The following is a 20,689-nucleotide window of genomic DNA, read 5'->3' on the forward strand; positions in this document are numbered from 1 at the left end:
TTTTTGTCTGAAGTAAGTGAGCAGTTTGAGTTGTGATCGAGACTGAGCCTAGAGCGCAGTCAACTGGCCTCATAAACCTCACCGGGCATACTTGACTCTCCTGATACATTACCGAATCTTGAGGACCCCGACAGGCATGAGAAGGTTCATGGTTAGACATATGGGATGGGCAGGTCTAGAATGTCAAACACAACTAAGCCCATAGTGCATACAATACTGGACCCAGACCCAGCTGGGTGGGACGAGCTAGCGAGCTCGAAAAACTTGGTGTGTGGGCTGCAAAGACCCTGCATGTGGGATAACGAAAATGATAGGAGCAGGTTTTGTATACGTTACAATTTCAAATTATTAGCAAAAGCCAAGCTCCCATAACGAGAGAGAGAGAAATTTCACGTTTTTAGTTGGTACAAATGAAAACCGATTTTGGTTAACCATTGAGAAGGCAGGTGGGATTGATGCGGTGCCATTTTCCAGGCAGGTGAGTACCCATCAATATTTTTCCTGATTTTTCTCTAATCTTTGTGTAATGATCACCATATTCTCATCAGATTCCTGTGAGGCTACGTTGAACATCTGCGCTTCCTCCCCACAAAACAAAAGAGGGAAATTCCAACTTCTTTGTAGGTCATGAGTTGTTGTTCATGAAATTCCTGGAATGCCAAGCATTTGTTGCGTTTCCTGAGCTTCTTGTAGGTACCAATGTATTACTGTTGTTTGATAGTTGGGGGGAATGATTGGTGGTTATGATTAGGCGTGATTGTTTAGGAGTTGAGCTTGATTCGTGGTGTACCCATGAGAGGGGTCGATATCAACAATTAGGGTAATGAATCGAGCTTCATCGTTGAAGCTAGACCCCAGTTCCAGGCCGGATTTGAGCGCTCTGAGGAGATGGGTGGTGGGGTTTTGCATCATTCGATTCGATTTGGAGCAGGGTCAGGTGATTGAGGAGTGTTTCCCCCCTGGTTCCATCAGTCAAGATGAGGAGCTCAACGTTTCGTACAGCTCCTTCCCTGATTCCATGTCGCAGAATCAGAACCGGTCGAGCATCCACGATTGTATGTTCTTCTTTCGATTCCGGAGGCGAGGGATCGCCCCGGTTGCGCTCCAGGTTCAGGAAGACTCTTTGTCACAGAGGGCGGATGTGGTACTTAGGATAGAAACAAGGTCCAGTGTTGATAACTCTGACGGGGAATCGACCATGGGAGCTGATGGTCAGAATGAGGGTAGCAATGGTGGTTGGACGAATTCTTCGGTTCTGAGTGCGTTGGCTTCTGTTCTTTCTCCGAGGTCGGCTGGCTCCGATTCGCGTGGGAAACGAGTTTTCGATTCTACTAAGTTGGATAGCACGTTCCCTGTGTTGAATTCCCCTATGAAAGAAATCCATCCTCCTGCGGTGCAGGTGGATAGCCCATCACCTGTGTTGCAGCCCCCTGTGAAAGAGAACCATCCTCCTGCAATGCGGAGTGAGAGTAGCCAGCATGTTTCTGGTAATGGCAGTGAGGATTTCCTTTATGGCTATGTTTTTAATAGGCAGAGGCAGGATCAGCGGTTGAGGCGTGGTGGGGAGCAGAAATCAGTGGTCATCTTATCCAGTAAACCTTATTCGAGTGTTTTTAAACCTTTGTTGCAGATATTGGGGCCTTTATGTTTTGATATTGGTAAGAAAGCTCTTGATCATGTGGCAACCTTCGTTTCACAGTGGCCGAGTCCGGTTCTTGGTGAATTAATGGATCTTCCTATTGGGAGTGCTTCACTGAAGGTTTACCTTCCTCCTGCCCACAGCTTGCCTTCTGATGGTGGGAGCTTAGCCGATGAGTTTGTTTCAGCAATGGCTCCATTTCCACCTTTGAATCAATCGATCCCTCAGGGACTATTTCATGAGGCTGATCTTTTTGGAATATTCAGGGGAATTTTGTTGCAGCTGTGGATGCTTTGGGAGCTGTTGATCATTGGCGAACCAGTGCTTATCATTGCACCAACGCCTTCCCAGTGTGGTGAAGCAGTCGCTGGCCTTGTTAGTTTGGCGGCACCTCTTCCTTGTCGCATGGACTTTCGTCCGTATTTTACTATTCACGATCCTGACTTCGCTCATCTTAATTCCCTAAAAGAAGGAGATCAGTTTCCGCCTATGATTCTTGGGGTGACCAATCTTTTCTTCCTAAAGTCTCTTCGTAGCATTCCCCACGTTGTTTCAGTTGGTAGTCCTGTTGCTAGTTCCAATAAGCTTTCTGTTGCTGCAATGTCTTCTAACGGAAGAGGCATGAAGCAGGACCAACCAGGTCTTCACTTGTCATCTTTGAAGAAGTTTTCACCTTCAAATCTAATAAATGCCGTGAAAATGAGGAGGGATGGACCCCTGAGCCTGATGACAGAGCACAAGGAAGCCATTTGGAGCACCTATCAACCAACAACAAAGCCAGACACTTCCGTTTTGAATAGACTTGTTGATGCGGGTGTTAGCCCAAGGGTTGAAGAGTCGATGTCTGTCGTCAATAATGAGATTTTGCGCCGGCATTTTTTAGAGCTTACTACCAATTTCCTTGCTCCATTTGGGCCTTATTTGAGAGCTACAACACCTTCTGAAGGAACCTCTCCTTTTGTTAAACCTGCTCCACTGCCACCATTTCATACTCGTGAATTTCTGGAAAATTTGTCAGAGCGAGGTCCAGGAAAGTTTTTATCAAAAAGGATGAGAGCTAATTGGCTGGATCTATACAGGTAATGACATAAGGACTTAAGTTATCTTATGATGAAAAGTATGATTCTTTTTATACAAGTCTATCGTATGTTGATTGTGTGTCACCATAAATTATGCATTCCTTTCACTGGTGGATCCTTAAATTGTTTAGACTTGTATTTCAATCTGCAACAGGTGCTTCTTGAAGGGATGTAATTTCTCGCCATGGTTCCAAAGAAGGCGTGCCGCCGCAGAACAAGAACAGCATCGATTATGGAGGCAGGCCAGAATGAAAACCGATGTTCTTCAACTTGTAGCCAAAATGTCTGAGCTGGAAATTGTTGATTCATTCCATGCTATAGAACGGTACCTTCAACAGGAGATTGAGGTGATTGTTTTCAAGTTCCAAAATTTTACTGATTTTATCTTGAACTTGTATGCTACGTTCCTGTTTTTCAGTTGTTGCTGAAGTGTCATCAGAATTGCAAAATTTCCTTTGAGCATGTGACCTGTAGCTGAATTTGCCATCATGCTTATTAAGCTTTTTTTGTTTTTCCTTCATGGAATGCTTTCTGAGAAATCATGAACCACTACCAGGAAGATCAGTTAGTATCCAAGAATCTTGTTTATCTTGAAGACCTACAGATTGATGCATGCTGCAAGATGATTTATTGACACATCGGTGTGCATTCTGGAATGTGTTGTTCACTTGTTGGGTAGTTGATTTTCTTATGTTGATTTTATTACTTAAAAGATGTTTGGATGATGCTCAAAAATTGATTTTTCAAAAATAAGAAAAACTATGTTGTTTGGCTAACAGAATAATCTGTTTTAGGAAGAAAAACAACATTTCAGAACACATTTTGAGGGTGAAAATGTGGCTTTGAAAAAAATAAGGGGGAGAGCTGTGTTTTTTAAAACGAGTTTTTTTTTTCATCAGGCCCTCCGCTCTCCCCACTTCTTTCCCTCGCTCTACTTTCTTCCCCTTTCACCATAGGTAGCAGACCTTGCACCTCTGTGCAGTGCCCAACTTTCACTGCGTTGGGCAGGACATGTTGGTAAGGTTCCATCCAAAAAGACCGCAACACCTTCACCAGCCAGAGAATGGTCAGAAAGGCAGGTAGATAGTGGTCATTTTTTGCTGTGAAATGCTCCAGAGAATATCTGGTTTTGGCTATTGTATGGCTGGACAGAAGGGTTTTTGATGGTGGAGGGTGGTGGTGGTTGAATCGCTGATTGATGGTGGTGAGGGTGACTCAAACAATTATGGTGGGGATGGTCATCTGAGCAACATTGGTGGCAATGGCGATGTGGTGGTGATGGGAAACGATGATCAACAAGGTTGAAGTGGATGATGCAAAAGATGATCATAGTGATCATGGTGGTGATGATGATGATCATGATGGCAGTGATGATGATCATGATGGTGGCTGGCAATGGTGGTGGTGATAGTGATGAATGGTGATGATGTAAATGATGATCATAGTGACAATTTATGATGATAGTAAGAAATTTAAAAAATGTCATTGATGACAAAAACATTGTTGAGGCGCTGCTGCTGCTGCTGCTGATAAATGGTGAAGATGATCCTGATGAAAATGATGATAACATTTTTATAGAGAGAGAGAGAGTCCCAAGGATGACTCATTTAATATGGGCTTTCTCTCAGCCTCTCATGATTTACATGAGTTTGGTAAATTAGAAGTTTACCTCAAATGTCAAAATTTATTCATGTTAAAACAGGAAAAAATGTCAGCCATGGAGGGAAGACGAAAGTTACACTTTGAAAATTGTAATGGTTTAAAATCTTAAGCAATTAAGAGGGACACCATGGCCTCATTTTAAAATTTGTAATGTTTTTGTTGAATTTCTTATGTTTGTCAGCATATAATTGGAATGATATTGTTTTGTGTGTGTTTTATATATATATGGCTAATATTTGGTGCTATTGAAGGCACAAAACTATATGGAACCTATGTCACATGGGTGCGGGTGCGGCACTTTAAAAAAACTTGGGTGCGGGGTGCGGCAAATATATATATATATATATATATATATATATAATTTTTAAGTTTTAACAATTAACAACATTAACACTAATGAAATAAAAAATAATTATCATAATATCATCAAATCAATTCATCATCATGCATGCAATAAATCAAATTAACAATCTACAATTCTATTTTACATCATAAAAACCAACACCACAATTATAAAAACAATCAAACAAGTAAAGCAGAAAAGAAGTAAATTATATAGTATACTTACAAAAGAAACAAAAAATGCATAATTAGATACCAAAAGTATATCCTACATAACGTATATGACGATGAGGTAATTGATCCTAATAATTTTCTTTTTCATCATCAAATGTATTGGTAGAAGGAAGACTTGGCTCAAATAAATCCATGTTTTTAATGTTGAAATCATGCTCTCCCTCAAAGTCACACTCTTCTGGGTTTACATCCCAAAATTTGGATGATTCTTGTCTGTATTACAAACCCAATTTGAAAATGTTAAATACAAGTATATTTAAATGAAAAAACTAAGAAATAGTTAAATAACTAAGAGAACAAATTAGTACCTGTATTCATCATTGGTTCGCGAAATTAGTCGAAGATTTGAATGAACATATACTAAATCCTCTACACGCTTGTTGGTGAGTTTGTTTCTCTTCATATTGTGGATTTGAGAATATGTGCTCCAATTTCTTTCACAACATGATGAACTAGCAGGCTAGGATAGCAATCTCAATGCAAGACGTTGGAGAAGAGGTGTTTCTGATCCAAATGTTGACCACCATGTACTAGGATCTATATTATCCTCCTCTCTCGCGAGTAATGCTTGTCTATATAATCTCAAAGATGCAAATTTTTCAAATTCTTGTGTGACTTGATTGATTGTGGATAAAGTTTTGTCATACACATATTTCTATGCCTTGATAGCTCTGAGTCTAAATTTGGAGGGACACGACCAATACCACATTTTTGCTACTTTTTTGCATAATACTTTGGATTAAGAGAATGTGTCATGCAACGCAAAGGAGTGTTGCTCTTATCCCATCTTCTGACTAAAACTGAATGAATACAACAACAACAACTACGCCTTCATCCCAAAACAATTGGGGTCGGCGATATGAACCAACAAAGAAAATCATTCTGGGTCTTCCACATGAATCATTCTCCTCCAATCATTTCTATCCAATGCCATGTCCTCGGTGAGGTTCAAAGCATTCATATCCTTTTCTATCATCTCCATCCAAGTCTTCCTAGGCCTACCCTGACCTCTTTTAACTAATATATTTTTCCATTTCTCCATCCTTCTAACTGGAGCACCATTAGGCCTTTGCCGAATATGTCCAAACCACCGTAAACGATTCTCTCTCATCTTATTTTCAATAGGTGCAACGCCTTCCTTCTTGCTTATCTCCTTATTCTGAATCTTATCTTTTATTGTATTTCCACACATCCATCTAAGCATACGCATCTCAGCTACACTCATTTTTTTAATATGATGTCTCTTGGCAGCCCAACATTCCGTATCATATAGTAAAGCGGGCCTAATAGTCGTCCTATAAAACTTTCCCTTCAACCGCAATGGCATTCTATGATCGCACAACACTCCAGTTGCACTTTTCCATTTCATCCACCCAACCTTTATCCTATGATTTACATCTCCATCAATTTCTCTATACTTTTGAATGATAGATCCCAAATATTTGAAACAATCATCCACCGATATTTCTTGCTCACCAAGCTTCACTACACTCCCATCACTACTTCGTTGCTTACTAAACCGACATTCCATATATTCTGTCTTACTCTTACTCAACTTAAAACCTCTTGCTTCCAATGTCTGTCTCCATAATTCTAACTTAGCATTAACCTCAGCTCTAGACTCATCAATCAAAACAATATCATCAGCAAACAACATACACCATGGCACATTTTCTTGAATTAATCTCGTAAGCTCATCCATCACTATAGCAAATAGGAAAGGGCTTAAAGCAAATCCTTGATGTAACCCAACCGTTATAGGAAAATTGGTTGTCACCCCTCCACAAGTGCGAACATTGGTTACTACTCCTTCATACATATCCTTAATTATACTAATGTACTTGAGAGAAACACCTTTCTTTATCATTGTCCACCAGAGAATGTCCCTAGGTACTCTATCGTATGCCTTCTCCAAGTCAATAAAAACCATATGCAAATCTTTGTTCCTCTCTCTATTTCTCTCAATAAGTTGTCTAAGAAGATGTATAGCTTCCATAGTTGATCTTCCAGGCATAAAACCAAATTGATTCTCCGATATCATGACAACCTTCCTCAACCTAGACTCAATCACCCTCTCCCAAAGTTTCATAGTATGACTCATGAGTTTTATACTTTTATACACGATAGTTTGTGCAATCTTGTATATCACCCTTATTCTTATATAGAAGCACCAACGCATGATTTTTTCCTTCATGCTTGAAAACTACGACTTGTATTTTTTCAATCATATTATCCCACATTTCATAAAATTTGTGAAGCATGGGCTCATCCTTATCAACTTCTTTCAATATCTCTCAAATAGATTGAGTAAATTAAAAGAAATATACGACCTTGTCTCAAAACTCATCATCAACAATAAATTTCTTAATTTCTTGAGCCTTGACATCATCATCAGCACGATAGAATGTATAATTCTCATCAGTCACCATGTTAATCAAAACATTCTTCACTTCCTTAATCCTCTTCACCATCACAATGATGGACGCAAAACGTGTTTCAGCGACCTTTAACAATTTTAGGTTAGAATGCCTATTAAATATAGCATTAGCATAATGATGGTTGACAACAAAATTATTAATGCTTTTGAATTTTTTTTTTAATTCTTCAATCCATGAATATAGAGCATATGTTGGTGAATTTTCTTTTCTTTAGGATTGCAGATACTCTTGAGCGCCAAATTCAAGTTGTGTGCTATACAGGGAGTCCAAAAAGTATGAGGATACTGACTCTCCAAAGTCAATACTGCACTTTTACAAACTGGAGCATTGTCTGTGATGATTTGTACTACTTTCTGATCACCCACTTCTTTTATTACTTCTATAAACAACTCCTTCAAATACTCAGCATTTTTATATTCTCTCGATGCATCAACTGCTTTCAAGAAAACTAGGTCAGTAAGCGAAAAAATAATGAAATTGATTACTGGATACCTTTGAATATCTGTTCACCCATCAGAAACAATGAACACTCCATTTTGCTCCCATGAATATTTTTTAATTTCTAGCAATCTCTCAACATTTGTTCTTTCTTCTGCAAGAAGTGTGGTTCGTATTTTTTTTGAGCTCGGAGGTACATAGCCACTCAAATTACAATTTGCCAAATAAGTAACTAAATCCTTTCAATAAGGATTTCTAGCTGCATTAAATGGGAGTGAACTAGAATAAAAATACCTCGATATTTTTCTATCCTTCTCCTCACTTCCATATGTATTGAATGATGCTTGTATCGTTATCTTTCTCTACCTCCTATATTCACTTTTCTTTTCTTTTTAGCATCTTCTTGGTGGCTTAAAAATGGTATTCTAATTACACAAGAATCACTCATTGTCTTCTTCTTCTCATATTCTTCATGTATTTTCTTGTATTGTTTTCGCATTGCCTCATCAACTCTTCTGCATCCTGAAATGCCATATCCTGGTATCTTCAACAAATGAGCATTAACTCTTGTATAAGTTCCAACAAAATCTCTTTCACATAGTTCACATCGAAATCTCTTGTTCCCACCACCTCCTCCTTCAGTTTTTGCAAGCTTATCTACATGTACCCATAGTGGTCCCGCATCGTCACTCCCACTACAACTATCAACAACACTAGCAACAGAACTCACATGTGGGGATAAGGATGATGCAAGTCCTTTCTCTTTATCCATCATTTTTGTCCTGAAAACACAAAAAAATTTATAACTTATATTAAAATCAATCAATTATGCACATAATCAAGATTTATAATATTGAGTGCAAAGCAAGAATCGATATACGACAACTGAAAACAAAGATATGTGAGATAGAAAAGAGTAAAAACCACGTTGAGTACAAATTTCAAAGCAATAAAAGTCAATTTTAATAGGTATTACCAAAATTTTAGTTGGACGGACAGGCTAATATCAAAAAATGTGAATCAGTTGGACAAATTCACATTCATTCTGAATTTTCAATGCACATTCAAGACTGCGAGTCTGCAACAATAATATAAAAACATAGAATGAAACATGCACTATTGCAGTATCTTCTAAGCATATTCACAATAAACAAACTTTCGATATTGCATTCAGATGACAGAGAATGGACGAACAAAATTTTAGATATGTATCTCAACAGGATTGAAAGAACAATAATCAGATTTGCAAAAAAAAACTATTTTTTTTAAATCAAACCGTTCACTAGGAAGAACATAGGATCACTCTCAAACATTAGAGGACGTCAAAATTGAACTCCACAAAGAATCAGTTTGACACCAAGTACTAGGAAAATGATAACTTACAGGAATCTAAAAAAATATATTTTATTTCAAGGGAGTCGGAGAGGAGAGGAGAGCAGAGGGAAGTCGGAGAGGAGAGGAGAGGGAAGTCGAGTGAGAGAGAGTACCTGAGGAGGAGAGGTCCGAGGGAGTGTTCGGCGGCGGGGTCCGGCGAAGAGGTTGATCGCAGATCGGCTTCAGGAGGAGAGAGGTCGGGAGGAGAGGAAGGGGGGATTAGGGCAAAAAAAATTTTGCCCTAATCCTCCTCTTTGCAACCCTTTTCATCGGGCGAGTTTTTTTTTAAGTTTAAAACTGGACAAAAATGACCCTAGGTGCGTTGACCGCACCCAAGGTCGGGTTGACTGCACCAGGTGCCGCACCCGCATGCACTCGACGTGGGTGCGGCACCTGGTTGGCTGAATCTTTGTGACTTAGTATGGAACTATTAAGCTGAAAGTCATAGTTTCAACTTTCAAGCCTTATCGACTCAATCTGACCACATAGATGTGTTCAGGATAGTTTGTTTGCTAAGGATCAAATCTTGCATCATGTTTTTTTTATCCAAAAAATATTATTTTTTGAGTCATGAGATTTTAATGCATTGTGAACTGTTAATTTTTGAAACCCTTAAAAGACCTGCTTATGTGTCACAATCCTATGATTCAAAACTCATTTCCCACCAAACAGACCTTGTATATCACATCCACTTTATATTTTCCCATATATATATATATATATATATATATATATATATATATATATATATATATATCCCTCCTCAAATCCTAAATTTCTTGAAAATTATTGAATCCATGTATGTCTGTGCTTGTGTCCATATCCATGCAGCATAGTACATAGTGGATATTTTAGGATTGGTTTAAGAGTCGGCATGTAAGACCATATTCAAAAAACATGCTTGGCATTGTTTTTGATATAGAATTGATGGGTAGCATGTTAGAGATTAGAGAAAGAAATTATATGCTTTTCTGGTCTAATTCATATTGGATAAGGAAATTTTCGATATCATAAGTGCCCATATGCCTCAAGCAGGTCTGAGACTCTTGAGTGAGAAAGCCAGAGAGGTCTTCTAAAAGCAAATGAATGAGTAATTCAAAAGCAAGGAAAGAAAGATGCATTAAAGTCCATTTTAAATTTTATCACGGCCTTTGATCTCAAAATGGCTGATATTTAAGGAAAAAAGAACACAGCAGCAAACCAATTGAATAGGAATGCAAATGGTTTGAATTTTGGACCAGAAAATGCATTTGGGAGTCATATCAGTTCGGATCCAGGGCAGCCAAAATTTTCAAAAGCCCCGTTCCTGAATCCGGCCTGTTTGCAACCTACAAATGAAGGATGGCATCTTATGATATTAAGCTATGGAACTATTCCTATATCTGACCATTGTGAGACGAGAATAGGCATGCTATAAGAACTGCATGGTGTATCTAGGTAGAGGTTTAGAACATAATGCATTCTATTAATTTAAATACTTGTATCAAGAGTTTGCTGTCTAAAAAGAAAATTAGTGGGTATTGAAGGATCAGTAGCGGAACCCTGGGCATAAAAAGAAGAGTCAAATATAAGGAAAAAAAAGAGTACAAAAGGAACTCAGGAACTTGAAACTGAACGTAAATTCAGTTGATCTATTTATGCAAATTTTGTTGTATCAAACAAATTGTAAAACCCCCTCCGGCAAAGTCGCCGGAGGGGATAAGTTAGAAAAAAAAAAAAAACTGCGGTTTTTCCCCCCCAAAAGGGGGAAACTGTGTAACAAGTGGGGGTGAGGATAAACCTCACCCCCCATAATCCGCGGGAGGGGGGCGAGGTTATCCTCACCCCCTCACCCTGCGTGAGGGTTATAAAAACCCCCACGCAGGGTCTCCTTCCGCACCCTGCACAGAGAGGAAGAGAGTGAGAGAGAGAAGAGTCTTACCCGGCGGCAGCGGCGGCGACGGCGGCAGCGAGGTAAGCTCCACTTTTCCCCCATCTCCTTCTTCGGCTGGAAGCACAGAGGGCCGGCAGCCATGGCTGCCGGCGAGTTTCAACAAATGAAAAAAAAAAAAAAAACAGAGTTAGAGGGGGGGAAGTCGGCCGGCCCCTATGGCGGCCGACTCCGACGGCCGGCATCCGGCGACCGACCAACACCGATGGCCGGCCCCGAATGCCGACCCAGGTGGGTGGATGCAGAGAGAGGGTCGGCAGGGGCCGACCCTCTGCCACGGTATTCGGAAGGGGCACAGCCCTTCCGCCCCTTTTTATCGAGGGGACCGGTTCGGTCCGGTCACCCGGACCGAACCGGGTCGGTTTGGGTGCGACCCAGACCGAGCCATCCGGTCTGGGTCGTGCCCAGACCGAGTCCCTTAAAAAAAAAAAATTGCTTGGGGTGAACCGGTTCGGGTCGAACCGGTTCAGACCCAACCTGTTGGGTATACCGAGTCGGGTCAAACCGGTTCAGACCCAAACCGGTTTGATGGACCGGTTCGGGTCGAACCGGTTCAGACCCGAACCTATTGGGTAAACCGGTTCGGGTCAAACCGGTTGGGTGGAACGGTTCGGGTCCAACCGGTTCAGATCCAACCCAGTTGGGTGAACCAGTTCATACCCAAATCTGTTGGGTGAACCGGTCCGGGTCGAACCGGTTCAGACCCAATCAGACTTTCTGGATCCGACGAGCAGTTTTGGATCCAGTTATGAGGAGGATCGGAATCCAAACAGACAGGGTTTGGATCCAAATCAGGATTGGATCAGAAAATAGTCTCGATATGGCCCGAAATCCGAAATGTGCCAAGAGATCCATTTGGATCCGTGAGATCCATTTCAGTAAAATGGACATATCTTCGCACTCCGAACTCGGAATCGAGCGAGGTTTGGTGCGTTGGATTCGTATTAAAGAGAGGAATCCATTGGTTTATGAACTTCAGTCAAAATAGTAATACAGAAACCGTGGTTTCTTTAATAAGATTCGGGAGGGGTATTTTGGTAATTTGGTAAGAGAATTGTGAACTGATTAAAATATATTACCTTAATGACCAGATCCTGGTGTTAGAGCTTCGTAAGGCTCGATTTCGGAGAGAGCACAGAGTCAGCACTTGAGGTAAGGGATGTTATAAGTAATTTTAGATGTGAATAAACCCTTTACACGTTGCTTGTTATCGTAGTGCTATAGAGGTTATGTGATTAGCATGATAGCTTTGAGTTAGACCATGACATGCATAAAATTCATGCTTGACAATTGTGAGTTACTTTAAATACATGTTTATTCTGAGATGCATATTAGGGTTAATATGTCATGCATGATAGAAAGAGATTGTGTTTATGATTGCATGTTAATTGAGCATTTATATCATGCATTGTGATGAGATTGAGTTAGATTAGAGTCTCATTTAATTCATTCATGTGGTGTGAATGGATATTTAGAGTTCAGCATGCAGTACCCCTTAAATCCCGGAAGTGGCGACCTGTGGCAAGGGCTACCTGGTTCGCGGCCAGAGTGCAGCCACCATGGAGAGTGGGCCGCCGGTGATTTAATGATGTAGAGACACTACATCATTGCGTGCTAAGTGAGAGCGGTGTGAGTCCTAACGTCATCATGGGATTGAGAATGAGATTGTTGCGATTAGTCATGACACCACTCGTGAGGGAACGAGTGAATTTTGAATTTGAGAATATTGTTCAATGTGTGAACTTAGTTATGACTTAGGATTTCACTCACACTGGGTTGAGACTCTAGAGGACCATGGATGGTTAATAACCATCATGGTTAGGATGTAGCATGAACCATGCCGAGATTGAGAGCTTGACCTCCCGGCTAGCTACCGGTGGAGTCCCCGTGGTGGTTCACTGCAGTGCCTGGTGGTCTGGGGACCACTGGGAGTGTATGGTTCATAGTCTGGCCAACACGTAGAATTGGGGTGTTCTACAGGGTTGCTACGCCCATAGATGGCTATTACCGGTATAGTCAGCCTAGTGATAGTAGAGAGAGAAAGAGTTTTTGAGAATGATAATGGGGGAAATTAAAATATACAAACATGTGTGGTGTGTCGAGAATTAAAATAAGACTAGGGGCTTAGAGCCCACTACAGTTGTAAATTATTGTTTATTTACTTATGATTATCTCTTACTAGGTTGTAGACTCACCCCCATTTGTGTTTAATTACAACTGTAGGTGCCAGGTATTAAATCAGTCGCTTGTGAGCAGTTCTCTTTTCAGTCTTCAGCAGAGCAGTGGTATACTTTTACTTTCCTTGTCATTGAATAAAATGTAATTGCTTTATTTTATTATGAATGATGAACAATTGTAAGGAAAAGTTGATTTATGAGAATGAAATAAAAAGTTTTTTTTCAGCCACGTTTTCTCTGTGTAAGCTTTGCACTCTTCCCTCTGGGAAGTAATACCAACCGAACTCGGACTCTCGAGGTCCCAGATCGGGGTTTTACACAAATAGAAAATGAGGGCCACACGTGAAGGGAAACATCATAGTCACTGAAATTGCCGTGAAAAAAACTTATTTTTTTATATTTTAAAACCTTTTAAAAACTTGTTTATTTATATTTTTGCAAGAAAATAATGCAAGACTTATTATTTTCTTATCTTTTTTATTATTATTTATATTTTTTTATTTTTCTACTTATTTATATTTCACGAAAAAAGAACTCCTATTGAAAGAAACTTCGAGAAAAACCCTTGACGAGAAATTGCCTTGATTGACACAAGTGACTATGATTTCTCTGTCTCCTGACAATGAACTTATATTTTAACACCCTGTCCACTGTATATAACTATGGGAGATAGAGAAGGAACAAGATGACATTTTCTAGATCCCGTGAGATGCCTCAGATGTCCAGATCAAAGATTTTTGCATGATAGGCCCATGCCTGCTAGTGAAAAGTTTCCAGTGCGATGAGATTCAAGGTCACAAAAGTCTTGATGATGTTTAGATTCTGCTGATGTGGTGTTTGGTGTTTTACAAGAATTTCTAGCCATATGTGCTTTTACTGTTTTTTTCAACTTCTGTTTCTTTAGCACGAGTATTAGCATTGTGTAACTTTTTTCAAATTATGTTTATTTTGGCATATGTATTAGCATTGTGTAACTTTGAAGGATTTATTTGATTATATTGTAAATTTTGAAAATGCTGCTGCTGCTTTACCTCTTTTTTTATGTCAATCTGATTGATCTAATAAATTTCCTCTAAATGCTATTGTGTGGCTTATTTTTACTGTTTCCATTGCATTAAACTGCATTTTTTCATCATCAATTTCCAGTCTCTGCAATCTGGAGGAAGAAGTGAAGATTCTTTAGCGGCGTGCCAAAAGCTGAAGGGCGACCTGCTGACAGTGTTCAACATGCTTCCTAAGGATGTGCAACAGCTCTTGCTTCTTAACCCACAGAGAGCAGCCCTCCTGCAAGGTAGCTTGGAAAGGCCCAAGCTGCCTGGGCACCCCTCGGTTGTTGGTACAGCTTTTGAGAAAGGCTTTCCAGGTTCACCACGGTGACCAAAAATTTGGGTGTCATTAGATTCTCTGCAGAGCCATCTCGAAGTGTTGCTGAAAACTGCAAAATTCACCAACATGTTGCATTACTTAATGCAATGGCGAAGCTATTGGATGAATGTTGCTTTGGTTGGTCACTGAGCATCCCGTCTCTCAGCATATTTCATTCTTAGCTTCTGATTCTTCTTTGAGGTGGTGGGTCTTTCATTCCTTTTTAACCATTTGGAAATCATTTTTCCTTTTTATTTTCCAATTATTTTGTTGGCAGGAATTGGTTTAAACCAAAACATCCCTTGGTTAAATGTTATAAGCCATTTAACCATTGAACCATTGGCTCCAATTAGAGTTTTATAACAAGGATTGTATTCCTCTCAGAAAAGCATAGATTGTATTGAATGCAACTCTCTCTCTCTCTCTCTCTCTCTCTCTCTCTCTCTCTCTCTCTCTCTCTCTCTCTCTCTGTGCATGCATACTTGCGAGCATATTTTGATGTTTTTTCCTTAAATGATGTACTTTTAATGGGGATTAAGTCAATAGGCAACTGGAGAAATGCACAAGAGTTCATCGTTTGAGTAGCAGTTGCAGTTAAAATGAGCTATGAACATGAGATGTCCTTAATGAAGCAGGGTATCAAGTTTGTTATATATGCCCGGTTTTGTTACTGAAATATGAAATTATTAATTAGCTGAATTGTTTCGAATTGCAGATGAGAAAAAGATTTTAACTTGAATGAGGATTAAACCTCTTCTATTCATTGATTCAATTTTCCGGTTTTTCCTAATGCATGACTGTTATTGTTCTGATTCATCCCAATCTCGCAACATGTTAAGTGGCAATCCTTCAGCTTAAGATTTAGACCCAGCATTTAACTTTAAAAGGTGAGATATGTCATATTTTAGAAATTTATTAGAATAGTAGGAGCAACTTGTGAATGTCACCAAGTTGATGGGATGCCATGAGTTGGAAACCCATGGGTGGCATCCCTTGCAGCAAGGTTGAAGCTGGGTGTAATCCCATATTGGTATTGGGGATCTCAAGGGTTTTATCAACCAGCAACCTGCACTCAGTGATTAGGGTTCAACAAAAAAAATATGGAGAGCAACAAGCAAAATGGCCATTACTTGACTCTCTCTCTCTCTCTCTCTCTCGCTCTCAGGTACATCAGATGACATCCATCGTCAAGATGAATGTCATCCAATGGATGGGCCCCACATGTTTTCCTTGAAGTTATTCACATTTTGGATTAAATATGAATGGCTGCTGTAAAATGATCATTTAGGACGCTTTCATGCTGTGAGAACGTAAATCAGATGGAGAAGGTGATGAAATCTTATTCGGTCTTCCAGTAGAAAAAAAGAATCAGGAAAATATATAGGACATACAACTCAGATAATGTTGTATCGTTATCTTCCAATATGTCCCCTCCAGTTGGATCATGTGGATCTAGCATGCCCAACTAGGTCTTCAATAGAGAAAATTGGTCACTACCCAATGCCTCGGTAAATATGTTTGCACACTGCCAATGGGAATAAATTGGATACAGATCAGGCCGCTTTGGATTTTCTTGCAGATGTGAAAATCAACGTGTTTTGTGTGTTCGTGATAAACCAGATTGGCAACTATGAGCATAGGTGCTTGATTGTCACAAAATAATATCATAGATTGATGATGTTGAATTCTCAGATTCTTCAAAAAATATTTGACCCAAGTGAGCTCACAGCTTGCCAATGCCATCGAACGATACTTAGTCTCTATGGAGGAGCAAGATATTGTAGATTGTTTTTTTTACTTCCAAGATATTGAAATGTTCCTAATAATAACGCAATATCCTGAAGTGAATCTTTGGGTCATGGGGCAAGAAGCCCAATCAGAAATCATAATAACTGAAAACTTTCAATTTACTAGTTGATGACATGAAGACTCCTTGTCCAAGAGTTCCTTTGAGAAACCAGAATAACCTTAATGCTGCCTCCATATGTGATTTAAGTAGTTGACTCAAGATGTGGACATCAAATAGAATGTTGGGCTTTGTGATGGTTAGATAAACAAGCCACCCAATCAAACATCAGTATTTGCTAGGATCTTCTAAAGTAGCATCATACTTGGTAAGTTTCAATTGTTATTCTATAGAAAAGTTACATGGTTTGGCTCCTAGATAACACATGCCTTCCAAAATGTTGAGGGCATATTCTCTGAGATTATGCCTCGTTTGGACCTGGCCACTTTAATTCTCAATAAATATTTGAGATTTGAGTTTTCTGATATGAGACTAATTATCCATGACGATGATGATGTTGTTGACATATACAAATATGAACATTTGACCTTGCTTTTCGATTCAGAAAAACATAGAATAGTTTGTCTTTGATTGGATAAAACCAACCTGCTTCAAGTATATTAAGAGTTTGGCAAACAAATTTCATGAGGATTGCTTAAGTTCATAGACAGACTTGTTTAAATGTCAAACATGTTGTGCCTCTTACTACAAATAACCGGGAGGCATTTGTATGTAGACCTCCTTATCTAACTCTCCACGAAGAAAGGCATTGTTGATGTCAATTTGGAAGATATGCCAATAATGTCAAGTAGGCAACGAACTGTAAAAAATTTAGCTACGAGCACATAGGTCTTGTTATAATCGAGACATTCAGTCTAGGTGTACCCCTTTGCTACCAATTGCACTTTGTATCATTTGATTGAGTCATCAGATTTATATTTAATCTTATAGATTTACTTACATCCAACCTGGTTATTTTCTTTCAGGTAAATCCATGACAAACCAAATATTATTCTCTTCAAGTATTCAAATTTTGGTGGCTATAGCATCATGCCAATGTTGATGTTTCATGACTGGCTAAATGTCCTTGGTTAAGTGGTTTGAGTGATGACAACTAGAAAAACTTGGTGACTGTGAAAAACTTTATCATATTCAAGGTGATTATTAAGAGGGTGATGAGTGCTGAGAACCACATCACATGAATGGTTTGATTAAAGTACATGGGCTGAAGAATAACACTTGTAATCCTTGAGATATGATGATGGTTAGCGAATTCAGTTTGATTTTCTAACGTCTTGGGCTTCTTGGATAGGGGATTCAGTATTCACTGGGACAACGTCTTGAATGAGAAGACTATATTGCAAAATTGGGTCTTGGATGTGGGTGTCGTTGTGATCGACCAACACAGGTTGATGATTTTAATTTAGTAGTTTCATTTCTTGATGCTAAAGTATCGGTATGGGCAATATACTACCAACATTGTTGTCATGAACGCTATGATCTTGAAACAAAAAAACAATTTCATAGAATCTAACATCCCTGCTAACAAAAAAATTATGGGTTTCAAGATCATAGACTCAATAACCAACTTGATCATAGAGATATCCTTAAAAAATACATTTTTGAATACGGCTGTCAAACTTGTGAGCATGATGAATATTAAAAGCATAACAAAGACACCCTAAAATCCTAAGATGATCATATTTGGGACCTTTGTTGTAGAGTACCTCATATGGTATTGTTCTCATCAAAGGTTTGGAGAGACAATTTATAAGATATGTTGGGGTGAGAATACAATCACCCCAAAATTTAATTAATGGATCAATTAGCCTAGAGCAAAGAGTACAAGCGGAATTTAATAAGTTCTTATGTTTGCATTCGACGACCCCATTTTGTTAAGGAGCCACAACGTAACTATGTTGGTGATTGATTCCTTTTTCTTGAAGATATGTTTTTATATCGTTAGAGAAAATTTTAGTACCATTATCATCTCAAAGATTTAAAATATTGGTACTAAATTGAGTTTGAATCATCATAATAATTTTTTTAATGAGGTCATAAGTCTTAGACTTATATCACTTGAGGTACACCCATGTGCATTGACTGTAATCATCAACTATGGTCAAGAAGTACTGTTTTCCTGACATCAATGGGGTTCGATATGGACCCCATACATCACAATGGATCAATTCAAACGACTTTGAAGAGGATATAGAATTATTAAAAATGGTAGTCTAGTCTGTTTGACCATAAGGCAAATGAAACAATGATCATGAGATACGCTCATTCACTTTGTTGAAATTAACAGGAATCCAAAATCTGAAATTTGATAAATAACCAGGTCTGAAATGCCAAAGAAATGAGGGAGAATAAGCATTTAGGACATGTTTACCATTGATCTCAAGAATGTAAAGGTTGCCCTACAGCCTACTCGCTCCAATAATTGTTTTTGAATATGGATCCTGAAAAAACAATGTTCTTCTTTGAATATAACATCACAATTTAGATCTTGAATTAATTTACTAACAGAAATGAGATTGAATTGGAATTGAAGAACATATAAAACATTAGACAATGTGATTTTTAGTAACAAAGTGATGTTGCCAACGTGTGTAACATGAGTGAACGTGTCATCTCGCAGGCCGATGAGAGGGTATGAAACAATTACATGAGAGAAAATATTATTTAAAAAAATTTCATGTGGTGAGTGGTTCTTGAATCAATGATCCAAGTTTGAGACATGGATAGACAAGTAAAAGGTTTGAAGAGGTTACCTACAAGGTTGGTCCTCATGATGAGATTTGATTACTTAAGTTGGAAATGGTTATGATTTTGTTGTACTGCTCAGGGTTCTAGTTCAACTTCTCTTGATCAGTTGTGTAAGGTTGGCCTTAGCTTGGCTGTTGGAACGAGCATTGGAAGAACTCTTTGGTTAGTTAGGAAAATCGTGAAGATAATATTACTTCACCTTCATAAGACCTAGTCTGCCATAGTGATAACATTTTGGTCGTGCACAGCCTTGAGATAACCTTAGATGGTCAGATTTCATGATTTGATTGATCCTATTCACAACAACAGCCACTTGTTCATGTGTAGGGTTAAGTTGCTGAGATACGAGTGAAGACAGTGGATTGTTTGAATGGTGGAGGAAGAACGGGTTCATCGTTAACTCTGGGTTGGTCATCGGATCATTAACGATATATAGTACCATTACTGCTAATGTTATCGAAGGCCATGGACGATGACTTTTAGCTTTGCTGCTCTTATACCATGTGAGAAGGTAAATCAGATGGAGAAAACGATGCAATCTTATTTGGTCTTATAGCTAAAAAATGAGTAAGAAAAATATAACTCGATAACGTTGCATCGTTATCTCGCTAGCTGTTTGATTCTAGCTAAATCTGATCTTGAATACACCCGTGAAAGTTCGAGAAAGTGATTTAGCTTTGTCGATTTAGCAAATGTAATAGAAAATAACAACAATATACAATAATTTCCAACAGTAACTTCCAATACATGCAATAGGGTTTGGGACTATGGATGGTATCCGTGGTTCTTTGGACAAGCTTTTGTCCAAAAGCCTTGGATCTGACCTACTCTCGAATCACGACACCGGCCAGGTTGGTCAACTGTTTAACGAATTCGTGTCAAATGGACATAACTAAATGATATCAGGGAAGCTATTCCTGTGTAGTTTTCCGTACTAGTCATCTTAAATCGACTTATTTCGGGCATTAGCATGAATTGCGTAATTCTTGGAAATCCTGCAACTGCTGGTTTGATTTTTGAATATTGAACAGTCAGAGTTGCAGGACATTGATCAATGTGCAGATAGAAATGATTTTGAAGTTTGGACAACCAAAAAGCCAGGATCCACCCTCGATGAACAAAGGAAAATCTAATGATAAATTAAAAGAATTTGTTTTGTGGAGAATCACTGGGAAATATCGGTATATTCAAATTGTAAAAACATAAGAAGATGACACAAATATAAGACGAACATTAAAAATGTTAACAATATATAAAACTCTAAATATCACATTAATAATATGATTAATTGCAGTTTTGGGGGGATCGTATCAAGTTTCTGAAAAGTGAACCGCGCGGTATCTGCTAGAGAGCACGGGGATCCGGCCTCTATGCATTTTTGCATTAAAAATGTTTTTTGGGATCGTATCTGCTAGAGAGCACGGTACTGTCAAGTATGGCCTATACTTTCCCTACA

At 38.9% G+C, this 20,689-nt stretch overlaps 1 protein-coding gene across 1 annotated transcript; it reads left to right on the top strand.

The window, feature by feature from the left end:
* The first annotated feature begins 373 nt into the window (after positions 1 to 373).
* LOC149816078 (uncharacterized) lies at positions 374 to 15,066 on the top strand. The gene is made up of 4 exons (XM_089987269.1): positions 374 to 478; positions 549 to 2,718; positions 2,873 to 3,065; positions 14,460 to 15,066. Exons 2-4 carry the CDS (start codon positions 824 to 826, stop codon positions 14,688 to 14,690), a joined length of 2,319 nt encoding a protein of 772 aa, XP_089843395.1. The 5' UTR covers positions 374 to 478; positions 549 to 823; the 3' UTR covers positions 14,691 to 15,066.
* Positions 15,067 to 20,689: the final 5,623 nt, after the last annotated feature.

The sequence above is a fragment of the Nuphar pumila genome, chromosome 14, assembly GCF_984573655.1.
Source record: "Nuphar pumila chromosome 14, dmNupPumi1.hap1.1, whole genome shotgun sequence".
Taxonomy (NCBI): domain Eukaryota; kingdom Viridiplantae; phylum Streptophyta; class Magnoliopsida; order Nymphaeales; family Nymphaeaceae; genus Nuphar; species Nuphar pumila.